Source organism: Podarcis muralis, chromosome 11 (assembly GCF_964188315.1).
Source record: "Podarcis muralis chromosome 11, rPodMur119.hap1.1, whole genome shotgun sequence".
Lineage (NCBI taxonomy): Eukaryota > Metazoa > Chordata > Lepidosauria > Squamata > Lacertidae > Podarcis > Podarcis muralis.
In genome coordinates this window covers 38,505,601-38,522,875 of record NC_135665.1, presented here as the reverse complement: position 1 = coordinate 38,522,875, position 17,275 = coordinate 38,505,601, and the positions used below count along the sequence as shown (strand labels likewise).

General features: G+C 42.6%; 1 protein-coding gene across 1 annotated transcript in view; it reads left to right on the top strand.

The window, feature by feature from the left end:
* Nucleotides 1-622: 622 nt before the first annotated feature.
* The window catches only part of TBCA (tubulin folding cofactor A), a 33,262-nt gene continuing 16,609 nt past the window's right edge, over nucleotides 623-17,275 (top strand). The window contains exon 1 of the mRNA XM_028748142.2: nucleotides 623-811. Coding sequence (XP_028603975.2) covers nucleotides 759-811 — 53 coding nt within the window. The 5' untranslated portion in view covers nucleotides 623-758. The remainder of the gene's footprint in view (nucleotides 812-17,275) is intronic.

Sequence of the window (17,275 nt, the reverse complement as noted above, 5' to 3'; positions counted from 1 at the left end):
TTTGGAAAAAATACCCCTGAGCAACAACAGTACACCTGAAGCATTTTGGATCCTGGTAAGGAACGAACTTACGCTTTTGGAATTGAAGCTGGATTCTCTCTTAAATCCTGGGTGTCTACTTATATTATGGAAGTAGAGTTCCGCATTATTTTATTAATACTACTACAATTTTGTCATGGCGTTTGGCTAAAACTTATGAACTTTTTTTTTTAACGTGGTGTGTCAGAACCCTCACTGTGGGCGGCGATAAGGTTATTAACGTCAGAACATCACAAAGCATAACGGAAAACAAGAGAAAAAACAAGGGAAAGAGCTACTGTACGTTTGTATGGGGACTTTGTACCGTGAGGTGGCCTTTCAGGCACGCGCTGAATAACGCTCCTTCTCCTCCAGCCATAGCAAACTGCCATAGCAAATTTGTGGCGGAAAACCCCAGAGATTATAGCCTCTTTCCTCATCTATGGACATGACAGGACTTCAAGCAGCGAAACAGCTCCACTTATTTCCCGCCCTAAATTATGAACCCGTCCTTTAACTGTCCCCTCTCCCCCCTATACACCCTAATGGTACAGTCCACTACGGGGCGGAGTTTACGTCGGGAGCGAGGCGGCGTTTCGCGCATGCGTACTTTTTGCGCGATCCGCTGGCCTCGCTGCGTAGCTGTTGTTGTCTTTTCGGTTGGCGTGCCGCTCCCGCCCCTGCCAACCGCCGCCGTCGCTACCGCCGCTGCCGCCTCCACCACCCACAGAGCTCGCGCCATGGCAGACCCTCGCGTCCGGCAGATCAAAATTAAAACGGGCGTAGTGAAGCGGTGAGTATGCGAGGGTCTGGGCCTCGGCCACCTGGCGCGTCCCACAGTGGGCCGGGTCTGTGGAGCCTGGGACTGGGTGGTCAGTTGCCTTTGGCCAAAGGCTGAACGGCTGAGGTGGGGTAAGTGGCGGAGGAGGCGCACGTCCCTGAGGGAGCGCCTAGGTGCCTCACGTTGATGGACGTTAGTGCAAGGCCAGTGCTGTATAGACCTGTAAAGGGGTGTGTGTGTGAGAGAGAGAGAGAGAGAAAGTGTGCGTATGTGATATTTCGTTATTCATCCAAGGAACCCGGAAGAGCAACGTCCTCGGTCTGTTTGATCCCCGCAACGACCTTGTGAGGTGGGTTAGGCGGGGAGTGACCATCCAGTGGGCTGGGTGGGATGATGATGATGATGATGATAATATATTTATACCCCGCCCATCTGGCTAGGTTTCCCCAGCCACTCTGGGCAGCTCCCAACAGAATATTAAAAACACGATGAAACACCAAACATTAAAAATCTTCCCTGAACAGGGCTGCCTTCAGATGATGGAACCTGCATCACTCCATAATAACACAAGAGCCCCACTGGATCAGGCCAATGGCCCATCTCGTCCAGCACCCTGTTCCCACAGTGGCCAACCGCATGCTTATGGGAAACCTGGCTTTGGCCATTCTACTCCACTGCCCTCTTTCTCTGTATTGGTCGTGAGCTTAAGGCTCAGCCCCAGGAGTAAGGTTCTTAACGTAGGATAAACAGTAATGGCACTTAGCTTATGAGTTGTTGTTTCTTCCCGCCCTCTCCCCACCCTCTCATACACATAACCCTGCAGGTGTGTAGGATTAGGCGATATGGACTCTAGGTCAGTGCTGTGGCTTGCAAGCAATTTTGATTCCTGGCAGTTTAGAAATGAAGCACTGCCTTAAATGCATATCTCTTAAGAGACGCAGCACAATGAGTATTTAAAAGCACTTCTCAGTGTGGCCAGATACCAAACGTTGTCAGCAGTATAGTGTGCAGATTTTAACTGAAAGAATGGTCCAAGTGCTTTTATTTCAAAACAAAACAAAACGAACTACAGTATATTTCTTAAAGATGGATGATTTAAATTGGGTTAATGGTTGTGTAGATGAATCAAAGGGCACAAGTTACCTCAAGGTGAGTAATCTGGGTTAAAGAAGGGTGTTGTGCAAGAACACTAAAGTGCTTGCAAGGAATGCTTAAGAATGCACATCTTGATCTGGATTACTTAACATGGTATAATGGCCATCCACCCCTGATTCTTGCTCACAATCACTACATCATGTGGCAAACATTCCTTCTTCTCTAATGACTTTTTACTTACATAGTCCTATATCATTGTAGCATCAAGGTATCATTTATATATTATCTAGTGATGCATGTGTGAATTGGGTCTATCCTGATGGATACATTGATAGGTAGTTAGATTTATTATAGGATTTATTATAGGGCTATTAGTCTAGATTGATTAATATTAGTATTGGTTAATATTAATATTAATCAATCAATCAATCAATCATTCTAGACTAATAATAGTCTAGATTAATATTGATTGCATGTGTCTAGGTAAATACTTTGGGAATTTGACAAGAGGCAATGTCCTGTCTTCCCATTCAGAGTATCACAACTTCATAGAAAAGTAATGAACATTCACTGTTTTTGAAACCCTAATCTCAGTGACAAAGAACAGAAATCACTGGCTGCACCTTCTTTTGTATGCTAGCAATTGGGTGGGTGGGTCAGTTCTTGAGATTTTAATCTAATAAACACAATTCTGAAATGTGGGAGACACCGATTAAGCTCTTGACTCATGCAGATCTCTCTGCCTTTGGTTCAGACTTTGTTTCCAGTTTGAGTCAACTTTCTGAAGACTGGCTGAAGGCCCAGTCATGTACCGTATTTTTCGCACCATAGGACGCAGTTTTTCCGTCTTAAAAACTAAGGAAAAAAGTCTGTGCGTCCTATGGAGCGAATGCAGGGGGGGAGGCAAGCAGGAAAAGCTCCCAAGAGCCACACACAAGCTTCGCGCGGCTCTTGCGGGCTTTTCCCCAGGAGGGAGAAGGGACTGACGCGGCCAGTCAATCCCTTCTCCCTCCTCTAGAAAAGCCTTGCGCAATCTCTCCAGCCGCGGGAGGCCGTGGAAGGCTAAAGGGGAAGCCCGCGCAGCGAGCGCGATCCATCCCGCTCGCTGCCCGGGCTTCCTCTTTAGGCGTGCGCGCCTCTCCAGCCGAGGGAGGCTGTGCAAGGCTAAAGGGGAAGCCCGCGCAGCGAGCGCGATCCATCCCGCTCGCTGCCCGGGCTTCCTCTTTAGGCGTGCGTGCCTCTCCAGCCGAGGGAGGCTGTGCAAGGCTAAAGGGGAAGCCCGCGCAGCGAGCGCGATCCATCCCGCTCGCTGCCCGGGCTTCCTCTTTAGGCGTGCGCGCCTCTCCAGCCGAGGGAGGCTGTGCAAGGCTAAAGGGGAAGCCCGCGCAGCGAGCGCGATCCATCCCGCTCGCTGCCCGGGCTTCCTCTTTAGGCGTGCGTGCCTCTCCAGCCGAGGGAGGCTGTGCAAGGCTAAAGGGGAAGCCCGCGCAGCGAGCGCGATCCATCCCGCTCGCTGCCCGGGCTTCCTCTTTAGGCGTGCGTGCCTCTCCAGCCGAGGGAGGCTGTGCAAGGCTAAAGGGGAAGCCCGCGCAGCGAGCGCGATCCATCCCGCTCGCTGCCCGGGCTTCCTCTTTAGGCGTGCGCGCCTCTCCAGCCGAGGGAGGCTGTGCAAGGCTAAAGGGGAAGCCCGCGCAGCGAGCGCGATCCATCCCGCTCGCTGCCCGGGCTTCCTCTTTAGGCGTGCGCGCCTCTCCAGCCGAGGGAGGCTGTGCAAGGCTAAAGCGCTGCCCGGGCTTCCTCTTTTGCCTAGCACGACTCTCCAGCCACGGGAGGCTGCACAAGGCTAAAGAAGCCAACTTTTTAAAAATCTCTCTATCTCTACCTCTTTTTCTTTTTTCATCCTTTCTCCACCCCCTTATTTTCCTCTGAATCAGTGTTTTTATCTAGATTAACGTTTTAGTTTGGAGGGGGGAATATTATAAAAAAGGAAACTTTGCACCTTTTATTTTAGTATACAATAAAAACAGATTAAACAAAACACAAGAGAAGGAACTAGCATAGAAGAAGAAGAGAAAAGGGAAAGAGGGAGGATACAAAGCCATTTACCAGAGGTAGATCTTAACCCTTGCCTCACCTGGGAGCTTCTCTGGGCAGGAATTCCCTTGGCTTAAGTGGGGTGAGGGAAGAGTGGCAGTGAAGCCACATGTCTCTCCAATGAAAATTGGGAGTGGGCATTGTGTGAAGTGGCTGTGGATCTCCTGCCGCAGAAGTGTAGGACTGTATAGAGTTGGGAGGGCCACCCGAGGGTCATCTAGCCCAGCCCCCTCACAATGTAGGAATCACAGCTAAAGAACGCCAGGCAGATGGTCCCCCAACCGCTGCTTAAAAGCCTCCAGTGGTGGAGACCCCCAACAACTTGCGAGGTCACAGAATTGCAGGGTTGGAAGGGAACCCCAGGAGTCATCTAGTCCAGCCCCGGTGGACAGCGGGCACGATCCATCCCATTGTGCAAGGCTAAAGATGCTGCTCAAGGCTAAAGAGGAAGCGTGCAGCCTGTCCCTTGCTCTTTGGGGCTGGGGGGGGAATAATATTTTTTCCCGTGATTTCCCCCTCTAAAAACTAGGTGCGTCCTGTGGTCCGGTGCGTCCAATAGAGCGAAAAATACGGTAATTAAAATGTTTATGTAAAACCCAATGGCCAGTCTGCTGTCACAAGTACCTGTGAAAATGTACCTGTCTCCACTAAACCAACTTGATGCTGCTCAAGTAGCTTTGACAGCAAGAGAACAGCTAGCATTCTGTTAAGATTGCCACATGTCCTTTCATTTAAGAATAGAATTTGAGACCTATTAGAATATAATATATATCCTTTATTTCAGAAACCCAGAGCTTCAGAGCATTATATTAAACTTAGGCCAAATCCAGAAAAGTTTTTTGTTTTTATTTTAAAATGCTTATTTGACACTCTTTTTAGAATGGCAACAGGTTGTGAACTGGGCTTCTAATTTCTGAGCAAAGTGTTTATTTAACATATTGTGTCTGATAAAATTACAAGTGGAGACCTGCAGCAAAATGTTAACCCCAGCCCTTGACAGGAATGTTCTTCATTGGGATGCCAACTAGCCTGAAATAGGAGCCTTATAATGCTGTCTTCATCCCACAAGGGTAAAAGTTTCAAGATATGGCTTAGGACATTTTTTTTTAATCCAACCATCCTGAAACCTTTGTCCACTGTCCTACATAATACTGGTCTCAAACCTGAGTGCAGTAGGAATACAGTAGGAATAGGAGTAGTAGGGTGTGAACAGTGAATATATGTTCTTTTTTTTTTTACCTTCCTGTGTAGTTTAGGAGCCAGAGGTTTTTCTCCTCATGAAGCACATACACTGTACTCTCCTCTCCCTTCAAGATACTGTTAAGATAAGGGTGAAGAACCTTGGGCGTGGGTCTCTCTCTGTGTGTGACTGTGGTCCTCCATCCCTTTAGCATTTTCTGTAGCCCCACACACTTTACCACCCTGCTCTCTACTCTCTTTAAGTGCTTTTGTTTGACTGAAATATGTCCTTGTATTGTGATCGCTTCTTGCTTGCTTGGATGAGGAGATGGGAGGGTTGGTAGAAACCTGACTTCTGCATGACTGGAATGTGGCCTACTGTATAAAGTGAGCTGCCTGATATGTGACCAGGTCCAGCCTCCACACTTTTATTTCCTGATGAGATCAGCAAAATTGAAATAAACACAATATTTTCTTTTCATATCAAATCTAAACTTATGTATTGCTTTAACATAAAATACATCAATAATAGCTTTGCATTAAAAATGTATTTTTAATTGTATTTTTAAAAGATTTCATGACCTTCACAAAACTAATTTGAGAAGCTGTTATTAGTTCACCGTTCTTTTTCTAGATTGGTAAAAAGTGGCTAAGTAATTTGCTTAATGCTCAAGAGTTTGTGTGTCTGATGGGACAATGATTGAATTTTGAAACATTTTGAGAAGTGCAGTTCTATTCATAACTACTTGGAATTAAATCCCCTGGTGGTTCACTTCAAAGTAAGTGTAAATAGGATTTGCAAGTTCAGTCTGAGAACTTCTGATAGTTCTTGCATATCTAATAAAAATGCATGGTATTAAAATATGAGTTGTTTAAAGTATTGATTTTTGAAAATTCAGTCACTCCTGGTTTTTGTTTTAAGGTGGGCTTTAGATCTTATTAAGCATTCTTCAGTATATTCAAGTTCCCTGTATAGGGTGACAATAAAATCACCACCACAAATCACAGAACACATATTTCAATTTGAGGGTTGAGTTGAGGTGCATTGGATTCATTATTTTGTACCTTGACAGTGCTGAAAAGCACCATATCTGTGATTTCTACTTTTCAGTCAGTGGAGACAGTAGTCATCTGCAATCTGATGGTGGAAAGTAGGGGTGGGGACATATGAAAAATTATGCAACTGAAAGGGGTTCCACTTTACTGGCTTGGGGAGTATTTGTGAGTGTTCACATGATAAACTTCTCTCTCATATTCTGTCCTCTTCCCCCCACCCCCTGAGTCTTGAGTTGCCAATCAGAACCTTAAGAAACACAGAGCTGAAAGAGGAAATGGGAATGAGTGCCACTCTTCCAACACTCACCTTCAGATTTATGTGCTTTTCAAGGAAGGAAAAGGTAGCCACCTTCTTCTTTGGCGATCACTTGTAGCTGAGTAAGATTGGCTTCCATGAACACAGTCTTAACAGTAAGTCCGTAAGTGACTGTGGAGGCCAATTCTGGATCCACATATCTTTTCATGGTGGGGACATAAGTTTCCAGGCGAGAGTAGATCATGGTGAAGGTTTGCCAAACGTGCCTTCCTCTTAGCACGTTTCTCCCTTTCGTCCTGAGTTGGAGTTGTGCCTGTGTTTCCCAGTTGTCGGCGTTTATGCTACATTTTTTTAGATTTGCCTTGAGAGAGTCTTTAAACCTCTTTTGTTGACCACCAGCATTACGCTTTCCATTTTGAAGTTCGGAATAGAGTAGTTGCTTTGGAAGATGATAATCAGGCATCTGAACAACATGACCAGTTCAACAAAGTTGATGTTGCAGAATCATTGCTTCAACACTGGTGATCTTTGCTTCTTCCAGTACACTGGCATTAGTTCGCCTGTCTTCCCAAGTGATGTGTAAAAAATTTCGGAGACACCGTTGATGGAATCTTTTGAGGAGTTGGAGATGGTATTTATAAGTGGTCCTTGTTTCACAAGCTTACAGTAAGGTTGGTAGTACAATAGATTTGTAAACAAGCATTTTGATTTCCCTGTGAATGTCCCGGTCCTCAAACACTCTGCAATTGGAAGAAAGCTGCACTTGCAGAGCTCAGGTGATGCTGGATTTTGGCATCAGTGTCGGTCCTTCTGGAAAAAGATAGCTGCCCAGGTGGGAGAAGTGATCAGCACTTTCCAACGTTACACCATTGAGTTGGATTTGTGGTGCTGCAGAGGGGTTGTTTTGTGTTTGTTGGTGCAGCACTTTGGTTTTTTGGATGTTGAGCAATAGGCCAAGTTTTTCGTAAGCTGCTGCAAAGATATTTAGGATGGTTTGGAGGTCATAATCTGAGTGTGCCCACACTACATTGTCATCAGCATACTGAAGCTCTATGATGGACGTTATGGTGACCTTACTCTTTGCTTTCAGCCTAAACAGCTTTCCATCTGTTTGATACCTGATTTCTACCCCAGTGGGGAGTTTCCCTTCAACAATGTGTAGGATCATGGCTATGAAAATAATAGAGTTGGGGCAATAACACAACCCTGTTTAATACCTGATCCCACTGTGAATCGTTTGCTTTGATAGCCATTGTTATCTGCAATTGTTGCTGTCATATTATCATGGAGGAGCGAAGGTTGTTTACAAATTTATCTAGGCAGCTGATTTTCAGAAGGACAGTCCACAGGGCATTATGATTTACAGGGTTGAAGGCCTTAGTCAGGTCAATAAATGCTATATACAGGGGATGGTTTTGCTCTCTGCATTTTTCTTGAACAGTCGAGCAGTGAAAATCATATCCACTGTCGCCCTAGAAGGTTGAAAACCATTTTGGGATTCAGGAAGGATAGCCTCGGATATAGTTAGGAGACTATTTGCTAAGATCTTTGCAAGAATTTTTCTGGTTGCAGCTAATAAAGAGATGCCTCAATAGTTTCCACAATCCATTCTGTCACCTTTTTAAAAAAAGGTTGATAATTTTGGCATCCCTAAAGTCTGCTGGGATCTCCTCTTTCTCCCAGATTTTTTTGATGAGCTTGTGAAGTTGTTGTGTAAGTTCAATTCCACCCACTTTAAAGACTTCGGCAGGTATTCCATAAGGTCCACTGGCTTTGTTGTTTTTCATTTGGTTAATACCTGTACACAACTCTCAGATTTGGAGATACTGCAAGCTCATCTCTAAATTGTTTTTTTGAAATTTGTGAGAAGTTAAGGAGATGTTTGTAATGTTCTTTCCAGCGCAGTGCAATAGCTTCTTTATCTTTTAGAAGTGTGGTACTGTCTGTTGAGCGTAGGGGGCATATGCCATGATTTATTGGCCCATAGATGGTCTTTGTGGCTTTAAAGAAACTATGTGTATCATGAGTGTCAGCTAAGTGCTGGTCTCTTGAGCTTTTTTTATCCACCAGGTGTTCTTTAGCTCTCTGGTTCTTCTTTGAACCTCAGCCTTAATGTTGGCATAGGATTTTTTCTTAGTGGTGCAGTTTCTATCTCTTTGCCAGATCTGAGAGGCCTTCCTTTTCTTTTCAATAATGTGTTCAGTCTCAATCTCACTATCATTTTCATCAAACCAGTACTGGTGTTTCTTGGTTTGGTATCCAATAGTTTGTTTGCAGGCAGCAATAATGGATGTTTTAACTTGGTCCAGTGTTCCTTGATGTTATCAGGGAACTCCAAAAGCAGATGGTCCTTAAGAGTCATTTGGAGGCAATCTCGCTTAATAGGATCTTGAAGGGCTTGAGTGTTCATTTTGTGCCTTGGTTTCCTTCCTTGAAGCCTGCATTAAGGTATAATCTTGATAGCCATCGTGGAACTTATTAATCAGTGATATTTCCAGCGGTTGTTTTCACTCGTCATAGCTCTGGTAAGGAGCACATCATGGCGATCTTCAGCTCAGACAATTATGTAGTCTAAGAGGTGTCAGTGGCAACGTGACATTCCGTTTTGGCGATTATCTGCCAGAGTAGAAGCAACAACAGAGAACTTGCTATTTCTCATTGTGTGAAAGCACTGAGTTTCAACCACCAGTTACCTGGGAGTACTAAGCCGAAGGGAGGTACAGTCTGGCCTCTGCGACCAGCCAGATGACCTATGGGCTACTGGGAGGCTATGCCCTCCTTCAGGAGATCATCATGGTAAGGGGCATACGAACCTGGTTCCATCCATCAGCTAGTGAAAGAGCACCTGCTCCAATGCTTGCTTGCTTTTTCATTCCCTTATCTTTTTGTATCATGTCTATTAGATTGTGAGTCTGCTGGCAAGGGCTGCCTAATCTCTGGATGTGCAGTATGTGGGGCACTTTGCCACCCTATTAGTGTTAAAAAATAATAAAGGCCTTGGTGAGCTTGAGGCTGAGTGCACTCTTGCCATCTCTCTAGTACAGATACTTGTCTGTCTTTAAAACACACATGCAACAAAGTGGCAAACATCAGTAGAGCTAGCACCCCTCCTAAAATTTAACAAACATTTTAAAAATAACTAGTTTAAATTTGATTTCATTCACTTTTAGAAGTCTCTGTGTGTTCTTCCACAGTGCTAGATTGCACACATACTTCAGGTGTTTTTGTATGCCTAAAGGGTAAATTTCAGTACAGCAGCCACAAAGTTATCCTTCACCCATATCTGAACCAGATATTACATTATTGTCATTGAAGGGGCACTTGAACCTCTAGTATGCAGATGCTAAATTGTGATTGAGACATATATTCACAGATTGTCTTCATAAGGCTCATAGCTAGCCTTTGTTAAAAGTTACCTATGTACAGTAACTGCAATTATTGTAATATTTTTGCTAGGCTGACATAAAAGCTGTTGACTCTATTTGAATCTGCCTTAGCTAAATTCAAGCTTAAGCAATATATGTGCAAATAAATGAATTTTCCGAAATGGTTATTCTTTAGCTGTTTCAAAATTGTAGTGGCTTTAAAAACTGCTGTGAACACAGTATGTTGGGGCATGTGAAAATAGCACTGACATTTGCCCATAGTTTCCCTCTGATTAAATGAAAGTGACACCAGTAGATTAGAATGAGACTAAGACAATTCACATTGCAATTGTGTTAGTTTAACTTTAACAATCTTTTAACACTCTTGTTTAAATGTAGCTGACATACCATAATTACAAATCTACAAGCCTTGATTATAGAATTTTGCATCATGAACCTATGGGAGAAGTGTATTGATTTTTTGGTAAGGCAGTCCTTTTTAGAAACCACCTTTCCAAAACTGTTGAATCTTCCCAAGTTTGTTCTCTTGCCTGTGGCTCTGACACATTGCTACTGTTTTATAAGCAACCATAGTGCCAAGTTTGACATAGCTTGTTAATATTTTATTTTAGTTTTTAAAAAGTACAAGCTCTTTAAAAAGCCTGAATAAAATGACTTTCCTAATCTGAAACAATTTACTGAACACTAATAGTTGGTGAAAATAGATGCTATAGCCCTCAAAATTCAGCAGAAACCATATGTTAACCTTACGTTGGAGCCACCATGACTCTTAAGCATCCTCCCCTATTTTGGTATTTAGAAGGCCTGCGTAAGGAATGTGTTGCACACAGTAGGGTTCCAACCAGGCACCTGTATTGCTGTTTTAGTTGAGGAACACTGTTTCTTCCCTCCCTTACTGTCATAAAGTTACAGTTGCAGGTAGTGATACGTGTTTGGTGAATATAACAGCTGCTACAGTGGTACCTCAGGTTAACTACTTAATTCGTTCCGGAGGTCCATACTTAACCTGAAACTGTTCTTAACCTGAAGCATCATTTAGCTAATGGGGCCTCCTGCTGCTGCTACGCTGCCGCAGCATGATTTCTGTTCTCATCCTGAAGCAAAGTTCTTAACCTGAAGCACTATTTCTGGGTTAGCGGAGTCTGTAACCTGAAGCGTGTGTAACCTGAAGTGTATGTAACCCGAGGTACCACTGTATTTGGGATTTGAAATACACGAACAGCAACTGAATAGGTGTAAGAAAAACCAGTGATAGAGTTGTTAGCATCCATCTGTCTCGAGACAGAGGAGTGTGCCTCTGAAGTGTCCTCTCCAAGGTACAAGCCTAGGTAGTGTGTATGGAGATCCTGGGCTGCCCAGACAGCAAGACCTCCCCTTGTTGGACACCCCCACCCCCACCCCCCCGTTGGCCCCTTGAGGACTTTTTAAAATGGCTGTAAGGACATGGTTAGCCAGCTGGGTCATCAGGTTCCAAATTTATCACACACTTCCAAGTTGCTTTGTTATGGAGCTTGCATCCCAGCAGCAGGTGACTGCCTATCTCCAGCAAGGGTGGAGAACCTTTCTTCTGTCCTGGTCCTCCTTTCCTCAGGTGTAGTATGTTGGGAGCCTGTATGACACCAGCAGTAGGCAGGGCTAAAGTGGATGGAGTTTGCAGGATTCTGCAGCTTTCTCTCTCTCCCCCTCCCCACTCCATTTCTGTTTTTTCTTTCCCACTTTCTGTCCTCCCTCACAGCGTCTTCCCCTGCCCCTACTAGCCCACTGCAAAGTTTGTTCCCCCGAGGCTCACCATGTAGCAAGCAGTTACATGTTTTTTCCCCTCAAAGAGGAAGAAATTCCAGAGGAGTGGTCTAGAGAGCAAAAAGTGGGCTTTCAATAACCATAGGGTAGCTTGATTTTTTTCCTGGGAGCCTCCTAGGCTATAAATTCCTCATCACTAACCTACAGAACCTGTGCTGTGGAATTCTTAGAAGCTAAAATTTTATAACAAACTGACTAGTTGCTTTGTTATATGGTATCTATCTCTGTGTTGTTGTTTTTAAAAGCTTGCTATCATATTCACAACATGAAATCTAGACAACTGGGGGAATTCTTACCCTCTGCAGTTCAAAGCAAAGTATAAACAGGACAACTGAAATTTTGATCTCACTAGCCCACTGCAACCCCCCTGCTGGTGTCTACCTACCATTTCCTGCCTCCCACTTAACCTATGGGATTCTGCCTTCTTAGTATTCATCCAAACAACCCAATATTCAGCTAACTGGAGGATTTCTTAAATTGGATTTTTAAAGTTAGATATTGATGAGTTCAGTGCTTTATATTTTATGAATTTAATAGATTTTTATGCACTGCTGAAGTTTAATGATTGCATATTTTTAATCCTTAAATTAGAAAATTTCTAAATACTTGAATGATCAAACTGACAATTGAGCAAGCATTTCTATGGGTCTAGATTTTTCTGTTCCTCATTCAGGTTACAAATTGATTACCTATCAACCCTTCCAATCAATTAATTGCTTTGGGTTCCTAAAGCAATTGTTTTCTTTCTCTCTAGGGAGTTCTGATTTTTGTCTTAAGTAGGAGATGTCATCTATTTACGCTAGCAATTTTTATGCAAGTAATTTGTGTCCCTTGCGGAACTGATTTAATGTTATAAGGTACCTTGTGAAGGTTATGCTCATACTTTTTCTTATCTTGTTTGTGTTAATAGACCTCAAGGAAATAAAAAATGTGTATTTTTTATATTGTAAACCGCCCTGTGATCCTCTGATGAAAAGTGGTATAGAAATTTAATTAATAACAACAATATTACGTTTTGAGCCTGAAACTTTCCTATAAACTACCCTCTAATAACTGACATTAATTATAATACATCTAATTTCATTCCATTAAAATGCTTTAAATTCAATTGAATTTTCAAAATATGACTTGTATGTGAGTAAATTGTGAAGAGAAATAATTGCTAAAAGAAAGGTAAAATAAATATGGTAGTTTCTATTAGTGGTGCAGCTTTGATGTAGTCCTGTTGGAGTCACTGACAGAACTTTTGAATAATTGCTTTGAGGGTTGCAACATAGACTATTTTTCTGACCACATGTGAATTCCAGATCTTTTTATGTGAGTTTTGTTGGCTTGCATCACTTGCACCAAATTTCACTCTACAGTGGTACCTCGGGTTAAGAACTTAATTTGTTCTGGAGGTCTGTTCTTAACCTGAAACTGTTCTTAACCTGAGGTACCACTTTAGCTAATGGGGCCTCCTGCTGCTGCAGCGCTGCCACCGCTTGATTTCTGTTCTCATCCTGAAGCAAAGTTCTTAACCCGAGGTACTATTTCTGAGTTAGTGGAGTCTGTAACCTGAAGTGTCTGTAACCCGAGGTACCACTGTAGTTGCAAGTGTCATGGGAAAACCAGTTTAGGGTAGAATACAGTCAAGTGCTCCTGAGAACTGGGTTATTTATCTGCGTTCAATGCCAAAACAGCAATACTCAGCTTGCATATATTTTATAATTTGGTTTTCACAGTCATGTATTTATAATTTAGAAAATTATAAATTTAGTTAAACTAAACAGAGCTTTACCTAAATAAGCTTATATCCTAGGGAGATATGCTATATATATTTTAAAAAATGAAAATTTCTGTTTGTTTGGGATAAACTGGCACACTTACTGCCCAGTTGGTTATATGATCCATCTAGGTAGCTGTGTGCTTAAGGACTTCCCCTTTGCCAGCTGTGAAAGGGGAACGAGCTGCATAGAGCTCCATCTGCCATTATTGGCAATGTGAACCTTGTTGTGCATCTGAGGTTCTGGATCGCAGCCTTTGACTTTGAGATGGCTGGCTAGATTGCAACTGTTGAAGCTTTCGTTAATAATGTGGCTTAATCAGAGCTCTGAGACTGCATATATATATGCACAAAGTCAGATATTTCTGAATTGGCATATGGCTGTTTTTAAGTTCTTAAGGGTGGCAAAACAAAAACTCTATATATTTCATTTAGTAAACAACTTGAATATTCAACTATAATGTAATAAGTATGACTAGTCTGCTTTTGTTTTTGTTTTTAAATCGTATCATAAGGTGAGATACAATTCTTCTTAATAAAAAACTACAGTGGTACCTTGAGTTAACTACTTAATTCGTTCCAGAGGTCCGTTCTTAACCTGAAACTGTTCTTAACCTGAAGCACCACTTTAGCTAATGGGGCCTCCCGCTGCTGCAGTGCCGCCACTGTGTGATTTCTGTTCTCATCCTGAAGCAAAGTTCTTAACTCGAGGTACTATTTCTGGGTTAGCGGAGTCTGTAACCTGAAGCGTATGTAACCTGAAGCGTATGTAACCTGAAGCGTATGTAACCTGAGGTACCACTGTAATCAAGAATATAATATTGTTTATTTATACATAAAATGTATAGCCTGCCTACTTTTCAGTGCCATCATGTTTGAAGATAAAACTAGAGGCTTTTGTGGTGAGCCTCAGCTTCTTCTGGACTCTCCTTTGATTCTTTCTTCTTCCCATGTTCTTTTCAGCCATAGTTTTAAGAAAAATCTGTGAGATAGTTAAAAGTACCTTTGTTTGATGCAAGATTTCCCATCTATGTGAAAGGAAGCTTAAAAGTTTATCATAACATTTGTTCAGGGATAAAAGCAATTTGGATTTTGGTGAGCTAATATATTGGTGAAATTACCTCTGTGTGCTCATTTCAGCACACTCATAATCTGCTTAACCATCCTAAATATTTGCAAAATAGGGATTATTACAAAGATCCTGTAAACTTTTAGGTAAAAGGTAAAGGGATCCTTGACTGTTAGGTCCAGTCACGGACGACTCTGGGGTTGCGGCGCTCATCTTTCTTTACTGGCCAAGGGAGCCAGCGTACAGCTTCCGGGTCATGTGGCCAGCATGACTAAGCCACTTCCGGCGAACCAGAGCAGCGCACGGGAACGCCATTTACCTTCCTGCCGGAGCGGTACCTGTTTATCTACTTGCACTGTGTGCTTTCGAACTGCTAGGTTGGCAGGAGCTGGGACCGAGCAATGGGACCTCCAGAACGAATTAAGTTCTTAACCCGAGGTATCACTGTACTGAAGCTGTCATTGAAGGTGTGCTTGAACTGTGTTCATACGTTTGTAGCCCACTAGAGAGAGGCACAAACACACAACAAAAAACTCAAAGTGTGTTAACTCTAAAGATGGAAGGAATGAAATCAGGTAAATGGATATTTAGGGTTTTTTATAGCTTGTGTTGATTAAATCTTTCTATGAATCAGAGTCCTTATGAGGGACTCTATACACTGAGGTGCACAGTTTATAGGCCCATCAGGGGCCAAACAGTTTGTCCTACTGAATTAATTCAGCATGTTTGCAGTAGATATAGTTATAATGCTTTGGGTAGAGCTCCATCAGTTTTTCTTGACACGTATTCTTCTAATGATATTTACAGTCCAGTATAATGTTGCAGGAAAAATAGGAGCAGATTGAAGCCAGATGTGTATTTCTTTTTATATAAACTGTCCTGGGAATTTAATAGAAGGGCAGTGTAAATATGGCTACAATAAAGATGTTACATATTTCTGGTGTACTGTAGGCTGCAGGGGAGACAGAACTTGCCTAGATCATTGTTACTCTGTATCTAGAGGATAAATTCCCCTGAGCAAATTTTGTAGTAATTTTATTTTATTACGAGCTTGTAAATAACCAGTTACAAGCTTGCACCAGCAGTGATCAGCATGGAACCAAAAATGTTGGCTGCCCTTGGTAGCCACTCAGAATTTACTTTTGTTAGAACCCTTTCCCTCCAATACATGTTTGCTTGGAAATAAATTCCATTATGTTCATTGGAACTTAATCCTAGGTCAGTGTGCGTGGTTTGTAGCTGCAGTTCTTGCTTCCCTTCCCTACAAGGAGGTGTTTGTTTTGACTGTGGTTTGTGACTATACTGTGTCAGAGGGAACGACAAGGACTTGCATATGGGGTAAATATACAGTACTGCAAGCACCTGCACCAGCCAAACAGCTAGCCTCAACTTTCTCCTCCTGACTTGGAGAGAAACATTGGGACGCATTCTGGTGACAGGCAGTTCAGGTTCTTGATGTGCCTTTGTCACCTGTGTCCAAAATAGCTTAATTTCACCCTGTAGCTTGGAGCTGGTTAGAGGATGGCAATCTTTTCTGTTACTGTGCTGAGGTTTCTGAAACTCAGTACAGTTATAGTTGATGACCCCATCCTGTCCCCAACTCAGAGCTAGACAGGAAAGGTTGGAGTTCCATTAGCTACCCTCGTCTGACACACTTGCAATGGGAATGTGGGTCTCTAGTGCTTAAGGATTGTATTTAGCCTTTCAGTTCCTCTTGGAACAATATTTACAGTAGGCATTTACACCACTTGTATTTCATCCCAACTTACATAAATTGGGAAGGTCTTGGTACTTTTACAACATCAGCATGCCATAAATTACTAATATTGAGTGTGCATCCGCAGGTAGGCCAGTAATTATTATTTTCTTGGCTACATATCAGTGCACACATACCCTTTCCTGCAGTTGTTCCCACTCAAAAGGAGAATTATGGAAATTAAGTATACATGCTTTCTGTTGTATTCATAAATGCCCTATGTTGCACTGTCACTTAAGATATAACTATAAATCATTTTTAAGGAGAGACTCTGTCTCAGTGATAGAAAGCATGTATTCCATCCAAAAGTATTTCAGTTCAATCCCAAGTCTTTATAGCTATTAGTACCAACCAAAAAGTCATAGAAATGTTGCAAGCTTTCTCCAGAGCTCTTCATCTACCAAGATGTTAAACAAAGTATAGTGGGGGTGAGGAAAATAAAAGGTACAGAAACGAGGGTCAATATTGTAGCTATGACATCACCTTGTAGACTTTTTTTCCAGTATGGAGATCATATGCTGTGTAAGTCCCAGGTGCTATGATACCAGGCTATACACACCTAGGATTCTGGGAGGATGAAGTAATGGCTGCTTTTCCCATTGAGAAAATAAAGCCTAGCCTGTGACCCATATCACCATCTTGAACATAAGAAAAGCCCTGCTGGATCAGGCCAAAGTCCTGATTGGTTCAGCATCCTGTTCCCACAGTGACCAACCAGTTGCCAACCAATGGCCAAATATTCCATAAAGTCAAGAATGCTCTGGTACAAGCAGCAGACTATATTTTGATTGTGCATATGGTTATCATCAAATAGCAATGGCAGGAATAAGGCTGTTTTGTTCCCCAGCTCTGCAGAATCTAGAAACACTTTCTTTTGCAAGAACATATAGGAAGCAAACATTCATAGTGGTTCAGGTCTAGGATTTTCTGTTAGCTGGAATTTTACAAAATGCCAGTGGTTGTGTTTACACACTGTACATTACATACAGCTCTGCTTCCTGTTAAGGATGCTAGCATCAT